This window comes from Pholis gunnellus (assembly GCF_910591455.1).
Source record: "Pholis gunnellus genome assembly, chromosome: 22".
In the NCBI taxonomy this organism is placed as follows: domain Eukaryota; kingdom Metazoa; phylum Chordata; class Actinopteri; order Perciformes; family Pholidae; genus Pholis; species Pholis gunnellus.
The window spans coordinates 11487908-11515460 of NC_136549.1; the positions used below are offsets into that span (position 1 = coordinate 11487908).

General features: G+C 44.1%; 2 protein-coding genes across 4 annotated transcripts in view; one reads left to right on the forward strand and one right to left on the reverse strand.

Moving 5' to 3' along the window:
- chchd3a (coiled-coil-helix-coiled-coil-helix domain containing 3a) overlaps nt 1-5552 on the reverse strand; it is a 55718-nt gene extending 50166 nt beyond the window's left edge. For both annotated transcript variants that reach the window (XM_079183971.1, XM_079183970.1), the window contains exons 1-3: nt 5333-5552; nt 4200-4448; nt 3545-3641 (exon numbers count right to left, since the gene is read on the reverse strand). In XM_079183971.1, coding sequence (XP_079040097.1) covers nt 3545-3641; nt 4200-4448; nt 5333-5413 — 427 coding nt within the window. In that variant the 5' untranslated portion in view covers nt 5414-5552. The remainder of the gene's footprint in view (nt 1-3544; nt 3642-4199; nt 4449-5332) is intronic.
- Nucleotides 5553-9742: 4190 nt separating this feature from the next.
- Nucleotides 9743-27553, forward strand: part of exoc4 (exocyst complex component 4) — a 91876-nt gene continuing 74065 nt past the window's right edge. Inside the window, exons 1-8 of one of the 2 annotated variants that reach the window (XM_079183461.1) lie at nt 9743-9843; nt 11200-11389; nt 12116-12310; nt 15909-16102; nt 17595-17704; nt 19236-19336; nt 19500-19654; nt 23706-23886. In XM_079183461.1, the coding sequence (XP_079039587.1) occupies nt 9764-9843; nt 11200-11389; nt 12116-12310; nt 15909-16102; nt 17595-17704; nt 19236-19336; nt 19500-19654; nt 23706-23886 (1206 nt within the window). In that variant the 5' untranslated portion in view covers nt 9743-9763. The remainder of the gene's footprint in view (nt 9844-11199; nt 11390-12115; nt 12311-15908; nt 16103-17594; nt 17705-19235; nt 19337-19499; nt 19655-23705; nt 23887-27553) is intronic. The other variant, XM_079183460.1, reaches the window with a different exon arrangement.

Consider the following 27553-nt stretch of genomic DNA (forward strand, 5'->3'; position numbering starts at 1 on the left):
GGCTTAATTTAATGCAACTAGTGTCATGGATACACAAATATCTCAGCAGCGTTATTACACCCAATTTGCTCTCAGACTACAGTTAACTTATTCCCGTCTCTGACATCCAACCTCTAAAGCCTCTTCTGCTGCAAACAAAACAAGACAAGAAGTCACAGCATAACAACTGTCGGGTACAGTAAGGAGAACGAACAGGCAGCCGGCAGCGGGAGGTTTCGGCGTGGCGGTCGGCTTCAGAGGAGACACTCGTGCGAGCGGAGGCGGTGATTGACAGTCGACAACTTTTTTTCTGCTGCACGGTGCATCCTCAAAAGACAGAGACTGCTGTCACCTAACTGTCCAGAGGGTGGGAAAATAATATCCATCATGTCTGACAGCACTCAGAAGCTCCATTGATCCCACTGCAGAGGAGAGTCTAATTACGACTCTGTTAAGAACTACGACGTAGAGACAAACCTGTTGGGCTGCGATCTTGACTCCGCCATATAGGGAAAATAAATATAACATCAGATGAAATGCTATGACTGTCTTCCGTCTACAGAAATATTGCTGTGTTGGTGAGATGTTCAGAAATGTATAATTTAGGTGCCTGCGAGAGAACTGTCTGGTGTCTAAAGACTCAACAATGTACTGTATGAATATCATATTGTTTCGTGTTTCACATTAATGTCTGAATGCACCAATGGTCATTCCCTTAGTGTCATAACATTAGGTCAAATCCTGCCATTATGAACTTTTTCCGTCAAGTACGACTGGCAATTCTGTATCAACCGCCCTTTAAATGATCTCACGCTTTACGTTGAAAATATAGAAGCCCTTAGCCGTGCACTGTTAAAAGTAAAACTCAAAAAAGTCCTCCCAAGTTCAGACGAGCCCAAGCAACTCGTCATTTATCACCGCATCCTCCTCTCCAGCCCCGCAGAGAGAGGCTTCAGATAGCTAGCAGGCCCGCAGGGTCAGCCGGAGAACAGGTTCTGATATGATAAACACCGTCTGGGGTCCTTGAGGGAAGCTGGTTCGGGTCAGAGACAATTCCAGATCGACAGAGCCAGTGTCAATCCTGAGTAGGACATGTAAATGTTAAAAAGATTAAAAACTCATCATCTTTTTAGACGTGCTTGTGTCATTCCCCCCCCCCCCTCCTTTCCTTTCCCACCAATCACTAAACCCTGTGGAAGAACCCATAGAGGAGGAGAGGCTATTGGCAGTGGAGATAATAGACGAAGGCAAATTGCGTTTCTCATCAGAAGTTTCATTAACCCCAGGACCCGCGTGGAGGGCATAATCTGTAACATTACCACTTCCTCACGTTTCTAGCTCACCGCACACCTTTCACATCGGAAAGAGAAGGAAAGAAAAAAGAAAAGTGGCAAGAGCAAGCCTCCAGTCCCGGCAGGCAGGTGCCATTTTGGATTTTCTATTTTCTCCACACTCTGTCCCGTTAATTCAATCTCGTGTTATGAAAAAGGACCAAAACTGATCATTTCACGTTTTCACAAGAGAACAAGGAAAAGTCCGTTTCAAAAGCAGAGTGATCTATTTCACAAGTTTCACACACACTCGCATTTATGCATGCACACGAAGTCACGCACACTTCTCCCGTCGTTTTCCTTTGCCTCCCCTCCTCCTCCTCCTCTTCCCATTCTCTCTGCTTCACCTGGGAGACATCTTTAAGCAGGCTATTAGTCCAGCACAGTGTGTGGGCTCAGGCCTATGAATATTTATAACGCATTGGAGAAGGTGTAGGAGGTTCAACCTTGACTATAGTGTAATCAGCACACACACACACACACACACACACACACATACTGACTCAGGCCTGTGATTTAGAGACAGCCGACCTGCTCAGAACCTCACTCGATACCCAACTCTGGTGGACGCTAATAATCAATGCGCGCCTCATTACGGTCCTACCCTTTCACAATTGGGCTGAACTTTGCAACTTTTTTTAACGAGATTCACGTTCATCACACATTTTTATTTTTTCTTTAAAAAGAGCGCGCTTGATGAATCGTCCAAGTTGACTTTTTTTTCCCCATCTCCTTCATTATACTTGGGGAGCTTGGTACATATTAAGCTGAGAGGTGACCTTGCGAGGAGAGTTTATACACTAAATACCTGAGTAAATGTCAACTGACATTATTGTTGTGTGATGAGGGCCAGCCATGAATGAAAATGATAACTGTAGCGACTGACTATGGAGCAACAATAAAAATACAGTCAATACAAACACACACACTCCTTAACGAGTGAAGATGGAAAGTATGTAAAGAACGTCCTTTCTCACAATAACTACACTCGACGACCTGGTCACAAACTTAAATGAGACTTTGTTGCATTTATCTGAAAACTAATTGGCGCAAAAAATTACTAGAGAGTCATAATTATTAGAGTCATATCACAGAAGCCCTATGACACACACACCTCCTCCCCTCCTTCTCTTGATGAGGCCGGGTGGTTTGTTGTTGGAAACAGCGGAGGTGTCGTTTTAATCACCGGAGTCACTGTGGCGTGGCATAAGTTGGCCTTTTTTTTTTTTAATTACCTTGCTGATTGAGCCCAGTCAAGGATGGGGAGGCCTGCCCACACCCCGGACACCACCTTCTGAAGAAGCAGCGCCCACGCCCCGTTACGTACAGTGTAATGAGCGGGTAACATTCACATGTCCTCTGCCGGATGTGTCAAGAGATAACGGACGTGCTCCCACACTCGAGAGAGGCAATGAGACTAAAAACTTTACTTTGAGAGGGATGTCGAGAGGTGGAGAGAGTGTGTCTGTGTGTTCGAGTCTTTACGAAGACATTTTAAACTCCTGACAGGACAAACAGAGACACTACTGAAGAGTTCAACCACACTATGTTGACCGCAGGAAGGAGAAGGGCCACCATGACAGCTCGAGCTCCACTGTGACGAGGCAGAACGGAGGGCCGCTAATTACGGCGTTAAGGTATTAACATTAATAAAAGAAAGAATTAATCATTTCATTAACAGTTAGGGGATGGCAATGAATCATAATATGACCACGGCTGCTGTGAGGCCCATTTTGAAAATGAAGAGTAATTACAATCTGCGAGAAAAGTTGGACACAAAAAGCTTCGGGTGGCTCAAAGTAAACACCCACACAATAAACATTAGAATTCAATGTAGCTGGACTTTAAACAAATCCTCCCTCATAACCTTTGCCTTTTAATTAACGTTCCACTGAAGGAGCGCCGATTACATTTCAGGATAAAATGAGCCACCAAGATCAATTAATTGCTGCGGTTTCTGAGCATTAACTCCCGTCTCTTGTCAGAAGAAACAAGGCACACATTTGTCCAGCAGCTTCCATGGGTCTAAAATCAGAACTGCACGAATCAAGGAAAAACTAATGGAAGTTAGAGGAGATTCAGACATCGAAGAAAACTAAGCACTAAGTAAATCCTCACACAACTAAATGATCCATTCCATATATTCTGTAATCTTCTGTTCCTTAACATTGATTAAACTACCTTGTAAATGTACTACAAATACTGATTTTCATCGGTATCAGAATAAAACTCACCGGCTGCTGCAGCAGGTGGTGGTGGTGGGACCGAAATTGACTCAGGCGCTACCAGTGGCTCAGGGACAGGAGCGAGGGATACTGGGTCCACCGGGGGCTGAGGAGGAGGTGCAACTGGTTCACAAGGTGCGCTATACTCGGGCAGGGGAGGTGCAGCAAATGGCTCAGCAGGCTGCGGGGACAAAGTGTCCCCTGAAGGATGAAGCAGGATGGCGACAGACTCAAAAACAGGAGGGGAAGAGAGGGGTTCCGGTTCGGGAAGAGGGAGAGCAATGAGGGATTCCATCTTGACAGGAAGAGGAGGTGGTATGGGCTCAGCTACAGATGAAGGAGCAATGGGTTCGATTACTGGAGGAGAAGAAGCAATACATTGATTTACGGGAAGAGGAGAGGGTTCGATCGCAAGGGGAGGAGGAGCAAGGGGAGGAGGAGCAAGCGGAGCGATCACTTCCACCACAGCTGGGGCAGGGCAGGGAGCAAGAACCGGGGGAGCAATGGGAGCAAGAGGAGGGACAGATGTTGGCAAAATGACTGGCTCAACAGCAGCAGGAGCGGGGGGCGGAGGTGCCGCCACAGGCTCATAAGCAGGAGCAGCGACAGCATTAGCGGCAGCCGCGGGTGGAAGCACCATGTCAGTGATGGTGGGTGCTGCTACCTGTTCCTTAGGAGGAGGTGGTGGAGGTGCAGCCACAGTCTCTGTGGCAGACGGAGCTGGTGGAGGAGGAGCTGGAGGTGCAACGGGTTCGACAAGAGGAGGGGGTGGAGGCAAGGAGGTGATGGGATCAAAGAGGGGAGGAACTGGCTGCAGGAGAGGAGAAGGAGTGAGGGTGGGTGGAGAGGGAGCATGTTGGAGTTTCGGAGGAGCATCAGGCTCCCTCATGCGGTTGATGACATTCTCAGAAAGCTGCAAAGGAAAGTGGGAGAAAAGTTTCAGGAGGAATGAGGTGGATTTAATGAAATAGTTTGACATAACTAAGCGGTTATATCTCATATACAAATACTTTGTGCGTTTCCCCTGCTTTAAAGACTTTGTGCTAATCTAGTCGTCTTCAGGTTTTTCACTTCATACTTCATATCTTCTCATCCGACACTCAAAACAAATATTTCCCAAAACTGGTCCCGTGGATAGACTAGACATTAGAAGACAAAGCTTTGCAATTAAATCAGTTTATGCAAACATCACAGCATTGACATAAACAGGATTACACCTCATTTAAAGATAACATTAGCGCACTTGGCCTACTGACTAATAATAGACAGTCATGCAACTGAAGTCTTATCTGATCGACTAAAGCCTCTCAATCTATATTTAACATCAGCTGACAGCTCACTCCGTGTACATACATGCACCTTTAATTAAACCAGCACCCCCAAATAACAACATTACATTTAATCCAGGATAGAACAGCCTGTCTGGTTTAAGTCGGTTTCATTCATACATTGAGTGACAGACAGACAGCAGAGCACGAGGCCAGTGACGTCAATGTCAACATTCCCAGAAGGACATTGGAAAGTTAACTGCACGAGCCACTGCTGCGGCTATTTCCAATGCATTGTGGAATTGCATGCTCCTTTACATTAACCTAGCTCTAAGATGGCAAGTCAGGCTGCCAGGAGTCTGCTTGCATAACTTAGCATAGCTGCTTTAAGACGAGCCATTTAGCAGTGTTGTTAAGTTAGCATTTACGATACAGCCTAGTACATTATTGGATTACCTTATATTGGTTTAAAGCAGTCACGACGCACCTGTTTACTCAACACTAATCATGTTTGTATACTGTCACTTACCCGTATGCCCTTCACCACTGATATGTTCTCGTTCTCATCTGACTCAAACGATACGCGGCGGGTACTGCTGTTCGCTCCCATTCTCAGACCGCAGGTTGTCAAAGTGTCAGTTATCTACATGTAATATGGAAGACTGACATCCACTGTCGGGCTTTCGTGAAGTATAATTGCGTGAGAGCCAGGTATAGCTGGCTAGGGCCCACAACACACACGCCACCGCTTCGGAAGGAACGCACTTCCTTAGCATGACGCGCGTGAACAACGTGCGAGTTGATTGGACAGAAGCGTGATCCTCGTCCTAACATCAGCGGTTCTCATTGGTCGTTGATCGTGAGCGGTAGGGTGGAAGTAGTGGAGCCGCTCTGAGGAGTGGAGCAGCACTATTGACAGCATCAGTGCATTCAGTGTTTGATGTATGGCTTTTGAATAGCAAGATAGAGCTAGTTGTGACATTAACTGTTAGTTTTTTCCCCCCCAAAGTAGGTTATAATCTATATTGTGATAAGACATAAAACATACTTTGAATGAACACAGGACTAGCCAATGTATAGCCTTGCACCATAACAACAATTAAGCTGACAAAAAATAGAAAAACTTGAGTAAATAGAGGGCAGGTAAATTGAATTTACACAAGTCAATATAAGTTGGCAAATCTGTCAGGAATATCAAAGACAGCCCCTGAAATGGTGAAAGATCTGCAATGAGAATAGAAGTAGAGTGACTAGAGAGGGAAACATAGACCCACTACATGACCAGTGTCAGTGGTTATTTTCTGATGTAGTTTACTTCAGAAATATTCCAACATCCTGAGAATTGGTTGGCGGGCGTGTCGTTTTTGTGTCCTGAAGCTCTTATTTCTTCTTCACATATACATTTAGTGGACATTGTTCATGGCAACTCTTGACTCTTCAAAATCCTCACAATCCATGCCAGCCACTTATACTGAAGTTCATCTACAATTTCCATATTCTGCTGTCTCTCTCTGCCATGCATTGATGATTTCTAGTATGTCTCTGCTCGTCATTGTTGTCTTTCCTCACTTTTTTGGAAACACATCAACACATGCTGCTATTTATCCCAGTGTGTGTAATTGTTATTTGTATAGCAGCGCATTTAATCCTGGCAATTAATGCGTGAACAAAAAATGCTGTTGAATTCATTTTCCACAATGAGTGTCGGAGTATTGCTATTCATTTTTCTAAACCTGCCCTCTGCTCCCAGTGGAGGGGATGGGGGAATACAACAACAAAAAGAAATCCTTCAGTCAGCACCACTGATGTGGACAGTTCATGGACCCAAAAGCAGACTCATGAAGCAGAACTAATGTAATAAAAGACGGCTTTACTTGCTAGTGAGGAGGCTTACAGTCAGCAGCAGGCAGCCAGTCAAAACCGACACACAAATCCAAAGGGGCAAGGCAAGCAGGGAAATAATCGACGACTGAAGAGAGATGAAACATGGTTGGGGTAAGCTTGCAGGAACAAAGCATATGCGTTAACAACACTGGTGAGCATCCAACTATTTGGAACAATTTAGAAGCAGCAACAAGCAAGTGATCAGAATGAGTGATGGACAAGAGAGGCTTGAAGTGACCTGTTTTAGATTGTAGACCGAACAGCAAAACAGGCTGCTGGTGACTTTGGAACATTAAGCCCTCTGCTGATTCTTCAGTTCCACAAAGAGCAGATATGAACTCTGTCTTGTGCAGAAGTCATTGTACTTACAGGCTCTTCCTCTAAGACAATAGGACAGTGCACTACATACTTTGTTAGCAAATTCTGTCTGAAACTCTTGTTTGCAATTGTTTTTATTCTGCTAATAATGCTATTAATATTATTGTATCGATTCATTTTAATCAGATGAATTCTTGTTTTTTATATATATTTATTTTCTTATGTTTTCAAATGCCTTATGATACATCATTTCCATTTCAAAAACACAGCCTTGTAGGACATAAAATTGAAGCAGGAGATTTGACACGCTTCCAGGAGAGGACATTATGAGGAATGACAGTTCATAAAAATAATCCTCCAAACTTTAATATATCATTCAGACAATAATCTAATACCGTTTTTTATAATGCTCTTTTCTGCTGATTTTTCGTGTTTTTGAATTTTTTCTGTATTGTGTTGCAATGCTGCGCAAGCATAAAAGAATGAAAACCCTTTTAAGAATTCATTGTGTTGGTGTATGCTGTAATGTTATTGAATAATTTAATACACGCAGAGGGCTGACATACAAATATTTTGCACAATAAAGACCTTTTATCGGAAATACATATTGTAATATAAAACTATTTAACAGTAGTAACACATAAACATCAAATGAGCACATTGGATAAGAAAGCTAAGGATGTAGAAAGGACTTTAGCGTGAATGAGAGGCTATCCATCACTGTGAATGTGATGGTTTGTCCTGAAAAGAATTGACTTCACAACAGATGACGTGAAGCGGTGACTCCAACACCAACAACGAAGACGGTAAAAATCATTACCATCTTACCATGCATGTCCTAAATGGAAACTTAGTTCCTGAAAAGTTGATAGAAGAGATATTTACTTGCTTTATCCGCTTAACTTTGATGTATTATTACTACTTTTGGCAATAGCTCTTACTTTGCCTTGATCTAATGGTGCTTGAGTTGATTCCACATTAGATATCCATAAATTCTTATCCAATTTAATTTCTTTGTCATCTCTGCAAACTTGAGCGCTCCTATCAGTGAAGATATCAGTAGAATCAAGCATGTCTGGTAAAGCAATGAGATAAAACCTAAAATATAAAATGAGTTTGGTGCTGTATCCTTTAAGGTGGTGCATTAAGTTGGAGATATGAGGCACATGTTTCGTTTGATCCAATCCAAGATTAGATAAGTCCAGAGAGAACGTAACAGATGCACTGTTTTGCTGTTTCCCTAAACCACATTTCCATGGAAACAAGTAAAGACGTATCTACTTAATCACCAGTGGACAGCATCTTGTTATACGTTTCCACAGGGTGTTTTTGGAAAGGTGAAAATACTGTATGTACACAAACTTCTTATGTTTCTGTAGTATTTCTCTCACAATAACTATCAAAGCTAGCATACATTAAAAGTGACTCATCACTTAATAAAAACCAATAGACTACATAAAAAGTAAATTCCCAAAACCAATGACATGAATAATTAAACGACCACAAGAATCATATTTGAGGGAAAGAACCTGCTTTCGCTTGTAGAGCTCCTCTCCCGTAATCATCAGCTGCAGTTCCCTAGAGCTGCATTATGTCACATTATGTAATTCAACTTTTAAGTTGAATAAATTAACTTTTCTTTTTTAAGTGGCTGCACTATTATTCAAAGTGCTGTAAACATTGCCTTCTATATATATTCTTTACTGAACCTTAGATAAAGGACACAAAGCAATTGAGATGCATCATTTGCATTTCGATCTATTGTAACAGATCATAAAGGCATGTCCTACAAAGACCTTATTGCCCTTGTGATTAATCCACACGCAGGTCAGTCAGTCAAAGCAATCACCTACTGTCCAAACACACTTCAAGCTGAAAGAAATGACCTTGGTGCTGCGTTATTGGAGAAAAGAAGCCCTGTAGATTAGTTGGACTGATGGCACACAGGCTGCAGGAAAAGGTGATAAGAACTTCAAAATTAAACTTGGACCTGGGAGGCTGGGCGCCTTCAGAAGAAAAACTGTGGCTCCCGCGTGACACAGCGATTGTTTCTTTAACAAGAGACACAAAGATCACCCACAATGTTATCTCGTCAGTCCACCAGAGCATCAATCAGGATCCAGGCTGCTGGGAATCGACCCTCTTTGGTCCGGAATCAATGCCCTCTCCCATTCTTATTGGTACAGCAGAGATTGCCAGAGATACAGCGCAGGAGAGCCCTGCCAAATCCACCACTATATGTTCTAAATGGGGGAGGCTATTAACTCACTGACACACACTGTCTCCCTCCTTTTTTCTCTGCTCAACCTTTCCTTTATCAGTTTCAAGAGGACTGGATTGAAAATGTTACAATGAAAAAGTTTTTCATTGTGATAAAAAAAAAAAGAACCTGCCACACAGGAGCCGGAATCAGTATCTGACTGTACCATTGTGCACAACACACTGGACTTGTGCCATGAAACAGATCCCTGTTGATGGAGATCAATACAAAATAAATACAAAATGATATTACATTTAAATGTGATTAATTGAATGGCTGATTTATCTTCAATTATATTTTATGATAAAAAAAAGTTAAATTGCTGAGTAGAGCAGATACGCTTCAAATGTGTGACTGTGACCAAAGCAGAATTTATAAAAATGTGCACCGACGATGACAGGACTACTTTCCGTGTTAAAACTACAACTCCCAGAGTTCCTTCCTCCACATCACCGGCTCGTGCTTCTGTCTTCCTGTTTGGGTGCCGCAGCTGGAAAAATGGCAGCTGAGACTGGGAGATACAGGAGTGCAGTTAGCAAAAACAAAGACCCCTCTGGTCTTCTTATCTCTGTCATAAGGTAAGGTTTGTCACAGACATTATATAAACTATACAGCGTTTAAAAGAAGTCAGACAGCTTTTGAACTATTCTCGTATTTGCTCTCTAACGGGTTGACAGCTAGCTTTTATGCTAAAGCTACGATAGCAACATCCTTCCTGTATTGTTGGTTGTATGTGAGAAATTAGAGCTCACACCTTTGCTATTTTCATTTTCATTATTAATTTAAGGAGTAAATGTAAGTTAATATTAATATCAGTTTTTTTATTCACTCCTGGAGCAGCAGAAAAGGTTAAATATAGGCCACCGTACGTGGCTCTTTTGCAAATTTGAAACTCAAATATTATTCGTGTCACAAAAGGCGATGTTTTAATAAAATAATCTTAACTGGAGGAAACATGTTCTGCACGACAAAGTATTACATAAGAGGCAATCACTGCAGATACTGTGACTGTGTGCAACTAACGGTTTGGACAGCTGTAGTCAACCTTACTTCCTCTTGTAAAACTCGTTTGGAGAGAGGAAAGTGAACATGGACATGATGGGAAAGGGTTAAAGGGTTCCCAAAGCGGAGGCCAGGAATATCCACACGCCTTATAAGTGAGGATCAGAGGAGCATCTTCACATCTTCTGCCAAATATGTGAAGAAGAGATACTTAATTAGACAACACCACTGTCAGTGTTGCCAGATTGACATAAGTTGTATTCAATTGTTATTAAGGACAATGGAGGACCTACTTACCTTCACGTCACCATTGGCAATTTCTATTTGTGTATTTGGTTGTCTGGCTGCACTCTTCGTGGGTTGCGATAGCCTATTTATCCAACATTTATCTTTGGCTGTCATAATATGAAGCTTTGTTTTTATTGCACATGTTACAGTTTTACAAATTTACTTGAGCTTGTGGCAAGGTTATGGTTTGGACTCTATTTATTGAACTGGGTGGATTTTCACTTGTGATTGGGCTGAAAACCAGCAATCTGATCTGGCAACACTGACCACTACTTAAGCTGCTGTTGGACTCATTTGTTACAGTATGAATGTACCCAGGAGCTGACATTTTTTGCTCACCTGCCACTGTGGCAGGTCACTGAACATCTCTTAATATAAGGGAAACCTTTCTGCCATGGTGGCAGGTGACCTGACATTTTAGCTGCAAATTCCATTCCCTAAATGTAGCTGTTCATGTTGCCATGCTGTCTGATACTGTAGGGTATGTTGGCGCACAAAGTCTGTTTTCTCCCTCTACCTCATGCTGCCTTCAAGTGCTTTATGTAAGCTCCTACTTTGCTAAAACCCAGCTTGTAATTGAGGGTCTCTGCTCTCCACTTCAACATTGATGAATCTACCTTTCGGTTCCCCCTTCTCCAATACAGGACTTTGTCCAGCAGTGACGATGTGCAGGACAGGGAGACGGAGAAGGGTCGTCTGGAGGAAGCCTTTGAGACGAGCGACAGGGATTTAGATGAGCTGATTGTTCAGCATTATGCCGAACTCACCACCGCCATCAGGACTTACCAGAGCATCACCGAGCGCATCACCAGCTCCCGCAACAAGATCAAACAGGTAAAATGAGAGACTTAGTGACAAAAAAATGAGGAAAACCATTACTGGTATTCATGCGTACTTTGTGTCCGATGGAGTGACTCTTAAGTTGTGTAATTAAAAACAAAACAAGACAATTTTTATATAATTTGTCTCTTCATACATGAAAGCTTTCTTATCTCAGTTTTTCGGCTAAAGACTAAAAGACTGACTTCATTTCCACGAAAAAAAACCCTGCATTTTAACTACGGTGTGCTGGCACGGTTCCGTCTTAAAATGATGACTTCTACATTTTAACGGTCACCATTGCATAGGCCTGCAGACAGGAGACAATTTGACATGTGTGTTTGTGTCATTTTCCTTCCATCTGCTTTTAAACACTGCATACTCCCCATCACAGAAGGGAGAGACACTCTAGGTGGCTGCAGCTCTGTAGCTCTGCCCAACATCCAATCAGCTAAGCTAATCAGCCAGAAGTGGAAACACCTGTGTAGGTGTGCAAGGCCAAAAATAACTCCTCCAAAAAAAAAAAAAAAAGGTTTTAATGCACGCCAGCAAATCAAGTGTTTCAAGGGAGATGATCACTTTCATCTGCATTCCCTCTACACTGATTACATATGAATTATGTACTTTCTTTTTTTTTTCTTCTTTCTTTTGTGTATTGGTGCTGCTGCACATACAATGTGCCTGGTGGTATTTTATTGTTGTCCTACTTTTTAAAAATGTTAACTCCCTCATTTCCTGCAGGTGAAGGAGAACCTCCTGTCTTGTAAGATGCTGCTCCACTGCAAACGGGACGAGCTGAGGAAGCTGTGGATAGAGGGCATCGAGCACAAGCACGTCCTCCAGCTGCTGGATGAAATCGAGAGCATCAAGCAGGTGCCTCAGCGGCTGGTGGCCTATATGGCCAGCAAGCACTACCTTCACGCCACAGATATGCTGGTGAGTAGACTCATGGACCGGAGACGTGGTCGTAGTGAAGACATTCGGTTATATAGAGAGGCAGAAAAAAAGAAATAGATTTGCTCACCAAATATGTTTTTAGTTTGATAGTAAGCAATCAGAAAGTGAGAAATGTAAAAAAAAAGGAACAGAATGTTGTTTTGTTTTTGAAGTTGAAGTCTTTATGTAAATGCCTTCGGGGGGGAAACTGATGCTTCTTCTGAGTCCCGCGGTGTGTGCAGTACACATACATAAACACCGCTGTCTATGAAGTGTTAATGCTAAGATTGATTTCCTGGCACCTCTCATCTCTCTAAAGAATCCTTTTCTAGCTCTAACAGTCCGCTGGGTGCAGCTCTTTCACTTCAATAGAACATCATCTAAGTGCAGTGGAGGCGCTGCAGGTGTGTGTGTTTGCGTGTGCTCTGGTTCTTTTGATGTGTGTTTTGCTGAATGCTTGGCAGGGGAGCCGAAAAGGATGGTACTGAGGACCAAACGACCGGACTCTGTGATCCCTCTGCTCCTTTTTTCCTTCCTCTCTCCCTTCTCTGTCACACCCACACATCTTCCTTTTTCGACTTTGGTAATAATTAGTTTGCTGAAATGGGGTTATCTGAAGAGGAGGGAAAAAAAGAAGAGGGATGATGATGATATGCCCAAAAGACCACGAAGAATCCTCTGTGTGGGGGTGGAAAGAAGTGGAATTTCATTCAACCTGTGCTCAGTCAGTACGGCGCATTTGAAAGGTTGTGCAAAGTTCAAAGTCAGTTGGACGCTCCGCCGCTGTCTTTGCACACTTCTAATACTTTACTTGATCAGGATAGTGCGCTTCCGTTGGTATGTAAAAAGCATACATTAAAGGACATTTTTATACGCCTCTACATATCAGAATGCTCTTGGATGCATTCGTTTTACCTTTTGCTTTGGTAACATATTTATGCAGTTCATGAATAAATGATTTATGGAAAATCCACTTTAAATAAGCCGCACTTAAAGCCTGGACAGGCAACATAGGAGAAAACCAGCAAGAGTACGTTGGATGTTAAAACTCAGCCCAGTGTCGCCAACTGTTTTCCAACGACAGCCCGTCCCTTCAGGTCTTCCTCCAGAGCCACTCCTCCAGAATGCTCATTGTGAATGTTAACATGTCATAATGAACGCACACAACGAGACTCCGGTAACACGCAAAGAGTGCACGGGCAGAGTGCACGCAGGTAAGCAGATGGGTAGGACGGGCAGATAGCTCAGTACAGTCCAGGGACCAGCCTCAGACACCAGGTTTCTAAAAAATATATATTTTAACAAATATAAAAAAAGATATGTTTGTGAACTAACACAGAAGTCCTCCAACTTTCCACATTTATTCTCACTTCCTGCACTTTTGACGTGATGGACTAAATGAACTTTGTGAGCTAAAATAATATCTTTATTAACATACTTGCATACATACCGGATACTCGGTGTATGTTGCTTTTGAGCAAGTTGATGATTGCAAGTAATGGCTTTGTTTGTTCGGGTATTGTTTACTCATAAAAGTCATGTGATTCTTGTTTCAAAATATTGCCTTACTTATGAAAAGGTATACAAACAAAATGCCTGCTTGGTGCACAGAACCCTGTTAAATGTATTTGGAGTGTGTATTGAAAGTTGTGTGAGTGTGAAAAATCTCTCAAAACAAACTTAACTTAAAACTGGCCAAAGCAATAATGTCATCGAATATGACAATTAGGTTTCTGTGACAATATGCATTTCCTCCTGATTTACTGTATGCAGCGTAGACGCACTCCCTCGGTGTAACCGCATACTGCCGGTGTCACTTCTCTGAGCGTCCCTGAAGTGTTTATTCCCCTCACGCTGTCACTCGTTACCGCTCTCATCTGTCAGATTAAACGACTCCCTGGCTTTCTCTTCCGCCTTCTGTTGCTTCTTCCACTCCTTTTTTTAATAATCGATTTCTTCCCCCGTCTTTTATTCTTTCTTTAACAAAAAGTTGTGAACGGTTTGCGCTTACTGACTCATGCGGTATATATCTTTATTATTATATGTGTGCTGTGTACTGTGGCGAGAGTACAGACTAGCCAGGAATAAACTTCCTCGCCTCTCTCTCTCTCTCCTTCACTGTCTCTTGCTCTCACATTGTGTGTGAGTGCGTTTATGTGAGCCTTATCTCTAAGGGTTGACAATTAGAATTCAGACTATGCTCTCTGTCTGCTATTGAATGGCAGTTTTAGACCCCATGGGTTTGGTTAAAACGAGACTGGCTTTGGTTCCAGAAAATGTCCTCTCCTCTTCTGTATCCTCTCTCTCATTTCCTGTTTCCTTTAGTGTCACAAAACCCAGGTGCACACACATAAAACTACCCCCCCCCCCCCCCCACCCGGAGCTCAGAGCTAGTGATAACCTGTCATACTCTCTTCCCCACCCTATCCTTCTCACAATGTCTCTTGCTTCTGAGCAAATTCACGAGAGGCTTCCTCTCCCTCATTACGCTGACAGGCCCGGCCCCCTAATGATGTTAACCAGCCTTGCTCTGTCTTCCCAGCCCAATGGTAATGAGAACCCCCCCCCCCCCCCCCACACACATCTACACATACAGACACTTAAGTGTTAAATGATTTACAGTCGTACAATCATACACATATAATCATACACGGACACATCTGGGAGGTGTGTACACACACACACACACACACACACACACACACAGAGGACACGCAGAGCCTTGCAGGCATGCCGAGTTATTCTATTAAACCGAATGGGGGCTGATCATGCAGCTCATCTTGTCACTAATGTGGCTCTCATTTGCATCAACACACACTTGACCCACGCACTCTGCCCAGCGTCCCCCGTCCCCCCCGCTACCCATTCCCTTCCGTCCTGCCCTGGCCCCTGCAAATATCCTTCACAGCGCTATCATCCGGCCATTAGTGCCCTGGAAATACACACAGTAAGGCCACATACAACACACGTAAGTACACAGGATGGCACATCTTATTTAATGGCATTGAGATTTATTAATTGCAAACGGGACACAACCGCTGCTGCGAATGAAAACGGAGGAAATAGGGAGGCAGTGAGGGAGAGTGGGTGACTCAGGAGAGCATGAGACAACTTTATATCATTATTTTGAAGGAAATATATTTTTCATAGACTGTATGTATAGTCATAGGTCAATTGAAAACAAGATTTATTATTAATGAATTGTATTAATAGTTTATTCAATCCATGAACAATAGTAGTATTGACATTGTGGTTGTTCATCTTCATTGTATGGAGTGAAGCTTCACCATTTGCACTGGCCAATTTGATTATGACAATCATCTTTCCATTAGACACCATATCACATTTGGAGTGATGATAAATTCAATGTATTGTCACTGTATGGCCCATACGCAGTTATTGTTGGGTAAGAATTCAATACTGCGTTGTGGAGATCCTGTGTTTTTTTTCCTGTCCATAATTGTCTAAGATTGAGTTTTGTAGGAGACGAGGAACAAGTGACTGTGCAGCCGTCCCACGTTGGTTTTATGACGGTTGGAAGTTGAAATGTACAGCTCAGGCTGACCTGTGATTGGCTGTTCTGTCGTCTCCTATGCAGGTGTCAGCCGTGGAGTCCTTGGAAGGCCCCCTGCTGCAGGTGGAAGGGCTTGGAGATCTGCGCCTGGAGCTACACAGCAAAAAGCTCAACATCCACCTGGTGCTCATTGATGAGCTGCACCGACACCTCTACATCAAGTCCACAAGTCGCCTAGGACACAAGAACAAGGACAAAAACGCTGCTCGCCTGCCAGGGTAATGGGCGCTTTCTTAAACTTTTATGATATGATTACCCCTTTGGGGGTCCAGATGTCCTCGCATGAATAAAAAAGTGAAAATGTTTTATTATTGCTTCCATCATTGTGCAAGGACTCACAGTATTGTGCACTGGAGCATGACTAGTCAAAACAAATATACCTTTAAGATACAGTAGAGATTATATTTTGATCTCTTTGTTAATATCCCTATAAGATTTGATTAAACTGTAGCTTCTATGGTTCCACACAATGAACATTGAAATACGTTTAGTTTCATTTTCTTTGTGTTTGCACTAATATACTAGGCTGTATAAGAGTGGGCACTGTCGAATGAGCCAGTTTGTTTGGTGGGAGGTGCCAAAAGCCTTTCTTGTTCGCCCTTTATCTACATTATGATAACAAATGTAGCCTCCTTTGAAAACTTTTGACCGTATCGTCGTGTAATCGTTATGCGCTGGTCCATTGCTGGGACAACTTGCAAATTGTTTACTGTATGAAAACCAAGCCAATTACTGCCAAAAACAATGAGACCGTGTAGAACTTGTTGTTGTACCATGTTTGTTCTTCGTGCTGTGAAATTCCGAAGGGGCGGACGAAAAACACATTATTTATTGTAAAGAGGATAACATCACTAATTCAATCATAGGACATTGGGGAGATATACACTTTGAAACATCTTATATAAACACATACATCTATATATCATGACTTGTGTATATATATGTGTGTGTGTGTGTATATATTACTAGCAGTTTATAAATAAGATGAGAGAATTCAACATATAAAGTTGAAAGAAGCAGCTTTTGCAGCCACGAGGAGAATAACAAGCTCTGCCTCCGTGACCCGAGGGCCAGTTTCTTAGTTTCATGATGCGGCTGTGTGACTTATTAGGGATAATTTGGCACGATGACTTCGAAATACACCGTTGATGCTGTTGTGTTGTTTGCCCCTTTTTACACGCGTGTGTGTGTGTGTGTGTGTGTGTGTGTGTGTGTGTGTGTGTGTGTGTGTGTGTGTGTGTGTGTGTGTGTGTGTGTGTGTGTGTGTGTGTGTGTGTGTGTGTGTGTGTGTGTGAGGTGCAGTAATTACGGTGGCGGGGCTTTGCTGAAGTACAGTGATTTATTACGGAGGGTCAGCCAGTGACAGGTCCTGGCCTTCCTGTATTGGGTTGCCTCTAACAACAAGCCAGCCTCCATACACCCCGCTCACTTAGCAGATGCACTGTGTTTATACAGCCCGACTTAAAGGACCCGGGTTGCTCCCACCTCCGGCTTAAGGCTTGATAAATAGCTCATTGGAAAGCAGCAGCGATCCCACCCATAGATGCGTGGCTTATTTCGTACAACACTAGATTGTTTTTGTTAGAGAAGGCCACGTTAGGTTTCTGTTAGCGCATACTAAACTTTAGTATGTGTATGAAAGACGCTATAAGTCATACGGTTCTTCAGTAACGTGACTTATGGATCTCTGGGTTGTTTTTCTCCTCCCAGCTCCACGGCCAAAGACGCATCTCCGATCCCTGTGTTGGACGCCAGCAGCCTGTCCACCCCACGCAAGCTTCTGGATTCATCCCAGTTCAGCACGCCCGGATCCAGCAGTGGTATGTTCCCGTGATCTTTAGACGCTCCCCTACATTAGACCGGCGAGTAAGAGGGAGGACTTTGTTCTAAGCTTACATCAGGAGAACTACAGAGATAAACACACCGATCTCTTTGGATAACAAAGTGTGTGGATTTCAGTTTGCAATTTTACTTTCCCTGTGCTGATAATGAAGTCTTTAGCATCATTCTCTCACATGCACACACACACACACACATGGTATAATTGAACGCATCAGAAACTGCTGATCCGAATTATTGTACAAAGGACAAACATACCACTGATGCCTCTTTACACACACACCTACATTTCGCTATTTGCCCTATATGTCATAACACTTTTAAAGCTATGATCGTAATATACATTTCCCTTGCTAACATTATAATTATCTTGTCCCGTCCCCCCCCCCCCCCCCCCCCCCCCCCCATTATCTGTGCCATTAGTCACCCAGCATCTCCGTCATCACAGCAGGGGAACGGCATTCATTACGCTCAAACTGGTAGCCGGCGCTTTAACAGGGACTGATAATGCCGACTATAACTGTATTCAGAAATGTATGAGTTCTCTCTTGGTTGCTGGGGCGTAGAGTCGGCGCTGCATTCCTCCCAGGCAGAGAACAGAGCAACGCAAACAAGGAGATAATGAAAAAAAGTTAATCTTGCAATAACTCTGTGTTCCCTTGGTGTTTCTGAGTTTTTATATTAAGCCTGGCACTTTTTTTTTTTTTTTTTCACCACCCACTCCTGGCGTTCTAAGTTAGCGACTCACAGTTTCTCCTCAGCTCTGTCGATGCCATGCAAGCGTACACCGTCCTGTGCATACCACTCGGTCTCCACAAACATATTGGCTCATTGCTGCCTTGCTGCCGTACTCGTCCCTCGGGATAAATCAAGTTCAATCTAGGCAAATGATTGGCTCCTGAAAGCTGAGATGCGGCCAACACTTTTATTTCTAACCACAAATATTAAGGTAAATATTCCTTTCGTTCGCCCACCCTGTAGGCCTGAAGTGAAAGGCTAAACCACAGCATCCCACATTATGCAAAGAAAACACTGGCGATTAGCTAGCGCCAGCTGGTAAGTGCCTGTGCACCATCATGCTAACAAACTGTGATCACGACACATGAGCCGGCTTCCATCAGCGGCCTAGCTTGCCATTTTGTCTAATGGCATTAGAGCACCTCATTTGTAGCAAGTAATTGTCATAATTATTACACAAACTCCAGTTGGAATGGGGGGGAAATGAGGAAATGCACCCAAAGTCCATTAACTTGCCATAAACATTAACTCTCTTAACGTGCTTTGATGGGGAATTGGGAGGCCCTATCTAATGGAAATTAGAGCGTCATTCCACGCTGTCACTCTCAATTTAGCTGCTAATGTGGCTAAGTCAGATGGAAAGAGCATGAACGGGGGGGGAGACATGATAGGTGCAGGTGTGTGTGCGTTTAAAAGAAGAAGATATAGTATGTTATTAAGAAGGTTTAAGAAGTTTGTTACTGAATTTTTACATATCTAGTTATGTTTCTTCAGTGCGTGAGCTGCAGCAGGACATGCGGGAGTTGAACCAAGCGGACCTCCCTGAGGTGGATCCAGAGGAGAACAGTGCTGAGTTTATGGGCATCCTCATCAAGGTAGATTGGAGAACACGACACACACACACACACACACTGTGAATCGTCAATCTCCACGCCTCCAGCTCTGTTACGTCCACGCCGTGTGTTCTGTGCTGCCGTTTCCTTCCTTGCGCCAAGTGAACTGTTTCCATCGATTGTCCTTTTTTGTTTTTCTCAAAAGGCTCTGGCCAAGTTGAAGAAAATCCCCGAGACCATCAAAGCCATAATGGAGCGGCTGGAACCCGAGCTGAAACAGATCGTCAAGAGGTCCACCACTCAGATAGCAGACCATGCTTACCAGAGAGGAGAGAACCTGGCCCAGGAGAGCCAGCCAAGGTACAGTCGTAATGAGACGGGGCAGGGTAAGGACACACCGACTGAAGGAGGAAGGCACTGTGGGAAAATCTCATGAGCGTGCAGACTGATTCCCTGAAGAGTGAGGATTGCTATTAATCAGTGAAAACTGGAGATTAATAGTAGGAAATAAATGAATTGGGAATAGGAGATCCAGTCAGCAGATCGCCATGAAGAGGGAACTATAAGCGGGTCTTTGGAAAGATTAAAGTCATATATTTGAAATGATGATGCTTGCCTGATTAGAAATAATTAGTAGAATCAGCAATGTTTCCAAAAAATGATCAGTGTAAACGGCACTGTGCAGCTACTGTTGTTACCACAGATTAAATACCTTAATAAAGCTGTCACTTGTAATCCTCTCAGTATTTTATCTAGACGAGAGTTTTTAATGTTACACTAGACTCCGCAGTGTCATTAAGCACAAGGTGGCCAATCGCGTGTGTTCTCACTGATGCAGTACCGCAGTTTATAACTAAAACTATAGCTTGGACCGGTCACCAGTCGTTTCTGACTCATTAACACGCAGTCAGTGTGTTGGGTATGTGTGCAGCCGACGGTGAGGGCGGTAGACACCATGTTGTGAATGCAGTCCCAGGGTGTTCGTAGTCAGACAGTCAACCAGGTATGAAACCCAATAAAGACCGCCTCAGACCATGAAAACAGATTCTCTGCTGCTTTAAACCTAGACAAGTCACGGTTACACACACACACACACAAACAGCTTCACACCTGCCGTAGAGGACGGCTGCATTTTAAGAAGCAGTCACATCGGCTCCTGCAGACCTGTGCAGTGGGCGGACTTTGGGGAAACGCAGGCCTCAGTCCACTGATCCCGAACCATTTAAGAGGATCGTCTTGTTTTCTGTCAGGGATGTTCTCTCCGGCCTCGCCTGCCTTCCCTCTCTCTCCCGGTTGCCGCTGAATCTCATCTGACCTCGATGTAACCGGCCACCATGTAGCTCATTGCCAGCTCTACTCCTTACAGATTGTTTTAAAATTGCCTTCTTGTGTGTATGTGTGCGAGTGCTTAACACCGCATACGTGTCGGAGCATTCGCATTTGGGGCGAACACTTAGGTGTGTGTGTGTGTGTGTGTGTGGACACACACCTTTTCTGCCTATGTTCACTTCAATTTAAAGTCGAGGCTTGTTGCTATGGAAACTCCAGCCAGCGTACCACTTGTAGGGAACAATGGTGTTGCATATTACACACTATATTTTATAGCACTGCAACACTTAAGCACTTTACGGCGGCGTGCGGCTCACTGGTGGAGGTTTATGTTCCTCTGTGATCGGACACAATGAGGTGCATTTTCCTTTCCAACTCCTTTTCACTAGATTTGTACTTTTAGTAAGATACTCCATACAGGTTCCCACAAGTTATTATCGTGCGCTGCTGATCTGTGAGTAGTTTAATTTACATCAAAGCAGTCTTGTTGAACTAAAAAAAATGAGGCATATCTCTTTTTTGCTTTGCTTTTTGGTGTGTATATAAATAAAAGATTCTGAATCCCTCAGAAAGAAAGCTGATTTCAAAGTGAAGAAATGCTTGAATGACCAAAAAACATTAAGAAAAAAAGAATTTGAAATCCAATTTAAAAACAAGAAAAGCACATTGATCACAAGATTGATTGCTTGACTCCTTTTAGAATGTTGTTTTTTCTTCTTCTTCTGTCTGATCAGTAGAGTGGTCTTTGGAAACGTCTGAGGGACAAATCTGTGTGATGTGTTTCTACTCTGTGGATCTGTGTACGACAGCAGGATGACCGGGCATATTTGATATTTCAAAAGTTGTTCTTTTAAACACTTTGCAGGCTCCTATTTACTGCCATTTCTGTGGCTGACAGCCGACAACCACACACACACACACACACACACACGAGGTGCCGATCAGTTCGTCAGAGACTGTACGTAGACGTGTGTGTGCTCCCTGCTGTCTCTCCCGAACGTGTGTGTGAGCTTCGATCCTGAGGGGAAATGAGAAGTGAGGCCTCAAAGAACAGACGATATGGATTAGGATGGCCTCCACTGGGAGATAATGAGGAGGACTAGGCTGTCTACACTGTGTGTGTGTGTGTGTGTGTGTGTGTGTGTGTGTGTGTGTGTGTGTGTGTGTGTGTGTGTGTGTGTGTGTGTGTGTGTGTGTGTGTGTGTGTGTGTGTGTGTGTGTGTGTGTGTGTGTGTGTGTGTGTGTGTGTGTGTGTGTGTCTATCTACCTGCGTGTGTCAGTGAGGGGTAAAGTGGCGTGTGCTAAGAAACTAAACCAAATAAGTGGTGTCCAGGTCAGAGCCGTACATTGTGCGTGTGTCCACTTCTACGTGGGCATACACGACCATGAATTGTTTGTCAAATTCTGAAAGTTTCTCCGTTTATACATCAGAGAGGAGGAGAGAGGGAGAGAGGGAGAGCGACTCCTTTGGCTCGTTGGCATTTCACAGCTCCTCTCTTTCCGTCTCGTGAACATCTTCCATTGGCTGAGTTATAGCTCGCAGTGATTTGTGCCTGCTCTCCTCTCCATTAATAACATTTACTTGCCGCTACTGCCAGTGTAGTGACAGACAGCCAACCCAAATGCCCCCCAGTGAAGCATCCATCTTGCCTCTACATTATCCGGATACCTTCCCAGGAATCCTTGGCCACTTCACAAAACTTTTAGCGTGCGTTCTTTTCTCGCAGCATTAACTCGTATCGACATGGTATTAATGAAGGCTCTCAGGTGCTTTTTTGAGTACACTTAATAGATGGTATGCTCGCTTTTGGCAGTCTCGGCTTCTTTGGTTTGCAACCGCAAACTTTTATTCTGGTTAGCTGTCCTTCTGGCTGATAATAATACTGTTTGTTTCATTCAGTTAGATCTGTGTTAGAATGCGTCAGCTGCCCAGAAGATCTAGCTCCATCTTGGACTTCAAAATGACAATATTTTGAACTTTTAAGCTGTAGTCGCTGAGAGAAAAGTATAGAAAAGGTCTCCACCAATAACAAACATAAAAGCCACAGGAGAGTGCTAAATGACAAGTGCAAGACAAACACTATATATTTATTTCACTGTCGTGTAACTCCACTAAAATAAAGTGGGCACTCACTAGCACGGGGTGAACTGGCTATACTCGTTCAGACTCTGCTAATGTAACCTGTGTTCCCTCTTTTACTTTGAAAGCTTTGTCCTTGCTTAGAAAGCCGGTGCAGCAAAGTCTGCGTGGACGCATTAGTGGAGAACGAAGCTGCCGAGAGTTTCCGATCCAGAGCGCAGCACTCACATCGAGTGGGAAGGTCCTTTTGGTTTTGAGCTGTGCTCTCTTCTTCAGCCAGAGCCATTTAGAACTAATGAGAGTAGCTGTTCATTTCGAGTCCAGCTCGCTCACTACTTCCCTCACAGCCGGCTCAGGCGCTGGGTTATTGCTGTAGGAGAAATACAGCCGTGAGTGTGTGTGTGTGTGTGTGTGTGTGTGTGTGCTGAACACAAAATGTGAATTAAAACAGGTAACCGAAATGGTGTAAATATGAAATGCACGGATTTGGATGCCGTTTACCACGATCCTCAGTGTGTCTCAGCTGCTTTAAATACTCCGGGGTGTGGAGAACCTTTTGTGGTCTTTGCTTGTGATAGGAAAAACAAATGTGTTAGCTGGTGTGCTGGCTGGCTGGAGCAGTCACACCACGCTCCTAAGTTTCCTCTCTTTCTGATATTAAAACAGAAGCTGTATTCCTGGGCGGCTCTCTGTTTTCTTCTTTCGGAAATCCAAGGCTATTTGCTGTTGAAGTCGTGTATTTTCCTAACTAATAAACTGTCAAGTGAATGCTGCGCCAGGCTTACCAAATAAATGTGTTCCCAAAAGTGAAAAAACAAAAATGTCTCGCATCAATTTTGCTTCATTTTTATTGAGTGTTGCTTCTCATCACTTCTCTAAATCTCTCCCCCTCTCCTCCTCACGTCTTTCCTTCCCCCCCCCCCCCCCCCCCCCCCCCCCCCCCCCCCCCTCCCGTTGCTCATCTTTGCCCTCCCTTTCGGCTCCCTCTGGCTCCCTCTACAGGCTGCTGCTGGATCTGCTGGAGCTGTTGTTTGACAAGTTCAAGGCAGTGGCCCAGGCTCACAGCGTGGTGCTGGCCCACCTGCAGCGGATCGCGGTGCAGTGCCCGCGCGGCGCCCACGAGGAGGGCATCAAACTGTACGAGCAGGCCGACGTCTCCGCCAAGATCCAGACCGTGCTGCAGGTCAGATATGAGATATGACATTTAATCTCTGTGAGCAGAAACCTGTAGAATCCATGCATCAAACTTTGATGCATGGCGTTACTCTTTTGTAGCGTTAATTTCACATTATTACTTAAGTATTGGGCCATATGGTGGCACTGCACTTTGTTTGTTTTGCCTTCCCTTGCTGGCATCCCCCCCAGGATTTTAGCTTTTCATCCACCGCCACGGAGATTTGTTTGTCATTGATTTATTTTCCACCCCGCACTTGCCTTAAAACATTGATTTAATTCACCTTCTCTCATAGTAAATTAATCAGTTGCGGAACTGGCAGCGATGTGATGGATGGCGTTCAATCTGTCAGTGAGGAGTAGCAAGAGGAGGAGACGGGGAGAGCCTGATTGCTTGGATTAATTTAAGGTTCTTTTAATTGGCGCGCATTCACGCGGGGTTCTTGCTCCCTGCTCCTGTTTGATTGGCTGAGGGGACGAGCAGCTGTTGAGCTGACCTCTGGTGAATCACGGAGGAAATTCTGTGGCTGTAGTTGCTCTCAAAGCTATCGGTGTGTGTGTGTGTGTTTGTTTATACCCAAGTAAACAGCATCTTCCCTTATGCTGCTTCACTGGGAGCTGTGTAATGTTTAATTTATCACATTTTCCGAAGCAGTTCTCGTGTGTATAGACACATTTTAACCAGCCTGACTTTGTTTTAGAGGATGAGGTGCTTCTTCATTTTAACAGGGACTTCTCACCCACCCATGGCTTAGATGTGCTGTCTATAAATACACAAGATGGATAACAACCATCTTTTTAAGTACATGATTTTGATCGTTTTTTGGGGCCCAGCTTGTCCGCTTCCAATAAGTGGAGTGTCTTCCAGTCTTCCAGCTGGCATGTATGGATTGCTTACCACAGCAGTGTTTAGGTGTTTTACAGTACATGTGTTTCTGTGACCGTGCACAGGCATGTGCTCCGTTACAGGAGGCATTAAGCCGTTCGCCAGCACGCCTTCACTGCCAACACCCAGTTCGCCGGGGGGCTTCGCTCTCCCCTGTCTCTGCGATGTGAGATAATGTAATCTCTTGATTAGAATACTCATTACGTGAAATGAGGTTTTCTTATTCACTCACTCGTGTTATTATTTCCTGACCGATTGTATCGATATGAAAGGCCCTCGTCCGTCCCTCTCCCTCTCCCTCCTGCCATTTCTCTCATCTCTTGCTTGTTCTTTCGCCTCCCTTCTCTCCCATTTCCCTTCAGCATCATTCCTTTGCCGTCTCTAGTATTGCAGTCTCTCAATTTCCCAACACATACATTGTGCGTACTCCTCTTGCTCCATGTTCCAATTTCCTTCTTCATCTCATTATCTCGCTTTCTTCTTCCCCCCCCCCCCTCACAACTCCCACACTCCCTTTCACCTCCTTCGTTTAGCCCACTCAGTCTGAGAGAGTCGCGTATCAGCAACGAGATCGTTTAAATTCCTACAGCTCCCACAGTCAAATTTTTATAGGACGCTGAGTCCTTATCTCACCTCCTAAGACCCCCAAAGGGGCAGGAACTTTCTCTCCATCGGTCAAAATGTGCTTGCGATCTTTGTTAGTCCCTTAACTACCGTAACAGTACATCTTGCACCTCTTACTCACTGCAGTTCACATCTTTGACATGTGCAGAAACCTCTCGGTACGTTGTTTCCCCCCCCCAAGTTGACCTTTCCACATGACACACCAGCAGACGGATGCAGGAGCCGAGAGAAACACGGGGGGCACCCGGTTCCACGGCTTTGGCACAGAAAACGCCCGCTATGTCAACGTGTGGCTGAGGCCCGGCAGGCTTAGAACGGGGAAGCAAGTCAACACGCTTTGAAAGTCCAGATTCATGTAATGGTTCTAATCCCTGCTCAGGAATGCTGGGGATGCTTCTGCTGTTAATGTGAGTGTGGCGGTATTGATTCAAAGCGTAAGAGGACCGGATGATAATCGGCGGTATTGATGCTGGAAAGGAGTGTTTCCGAGGTTACTTTGCCATCGTCTGCTTTCTGTAGAATGTGTGTGTGTGAGAGAGAGTGAGTATATCTATTGATTATTCACACCATTATTGAATTTCCATTTCTAAGTGCACACCCCAGTGCGTGCCTTTGCTACGCTGGTCCCTATATCCATGATTGCCTTTTCCCTATTTCCCATCGGAAACTTTCCAGTTCTTCAAAGCAGACTGCCGTATCAAAGAAATCACAGTGACCATAAATGATTAATGCGCTTCTCTCTCCTCTTTAAATAAGAATATAGTCGCATCTGACAGTCTTGTCAGCCCGGCAAGTTTAATGTGATGTAAATGTTTGTCAAAACAACATTCGGCGCCAGGAAAGAAAATCCACAAGTTTCCTTTTTGAATCATTAAAAAGATAGAAGTCGCAAATATGTTATCAGGTAATTGGGTAACACAGTTCGTGAAAGATCACAGTTCATCAACCCTCTCTTTGAATTCTTCATTAGGACCACCCAGTGGGAGTGTTGCTTAATGTGTATTTGCCACAGAGTGTCGCCGGCTACTGACGCTCATCACCTCTTGGCCTTGTCGGCCGTTCGGTTTGAGGCGCGCGAGTTTGCTAATTAGCTCGGCATTTGCGCATTCTGCGAGTGACCGGGTGACCGCTCGCCGGGTCCGTTGTCTGCTGCGAGTGTGTGTGTGTGTGACCGGCGTGCAAACCCCACTTTTAATGAGTGGCTTCCTCTCTGCAGACGAGGGACTTTGAGCCTGCACTCCAAAATATGGATAGGTGCCGTCTATCTACCTTGTGCCTATAGATCATAGAAACATCACCAGAGAACTGGAACTTAAGTATATTAACTTTAATTTTCTACTGTAGCCAGAGATAAGAAAGCTTTCTTGATGCGGGCTCCGAATAAAGAATGACGTTTTGACGTGTGGGCCCCTCTCTGTGCTTCAGAGTACGCTTGGTGGCACTAACCAACTGACTGAGGATTTCTTTCACACATTGCTTCCATCCATCTCTAACAGAAACTCATGTGGTTCTGATCTCATTCCTCCTTTAAACTCCCCTCATGAATCCTTTCATTGCCATTGATTAACCGAGACAAACATATAGACATATACTAGTGGCTTAAATATGCAGTGCCTTCTCTGGGCTCATCAACGGAGTGAAAACAAGGCGAATTGAACTGCCGGCGAGCAGCCAGTAGACAATGATCTCTTTTAATTAGATATGAAGCACAGACATCGCGACGACGTTCTCGCCCCAACATTTTAATCAACGTGTCACATTTATTCTGCCTTCCAAAGCGTTGTCATATTTACATATCGCCGGAGCGAGTCTACCAGCCACCATGGACTCTTGTCCCCCCCCCCCCCAACCCCAACCCCCGCCCCATCCCACGTACGTATATTCACGACATCAAATCACTGGAGAGCCGTAGACTTAATCAACCGCTCGTGTATGTTTTTGCAATCATTTCCTTGACTTGCGCTTAATGACTTGCGTTGCGAAAGAGAACACGATAGCATGTCCTCTGTGCTCTTGGAGGATCATCAACATGTATTGTTTTAGGCACGGACGCTGCGATGCGACTGGACGAGTCAGAGAATACAATACATCGATGTTCTCACATGCTCTCAGAGATGCAAGGTGCCGGTTTCGCGACAAATAAGTGAACTCGATGGCACTTAAAAAC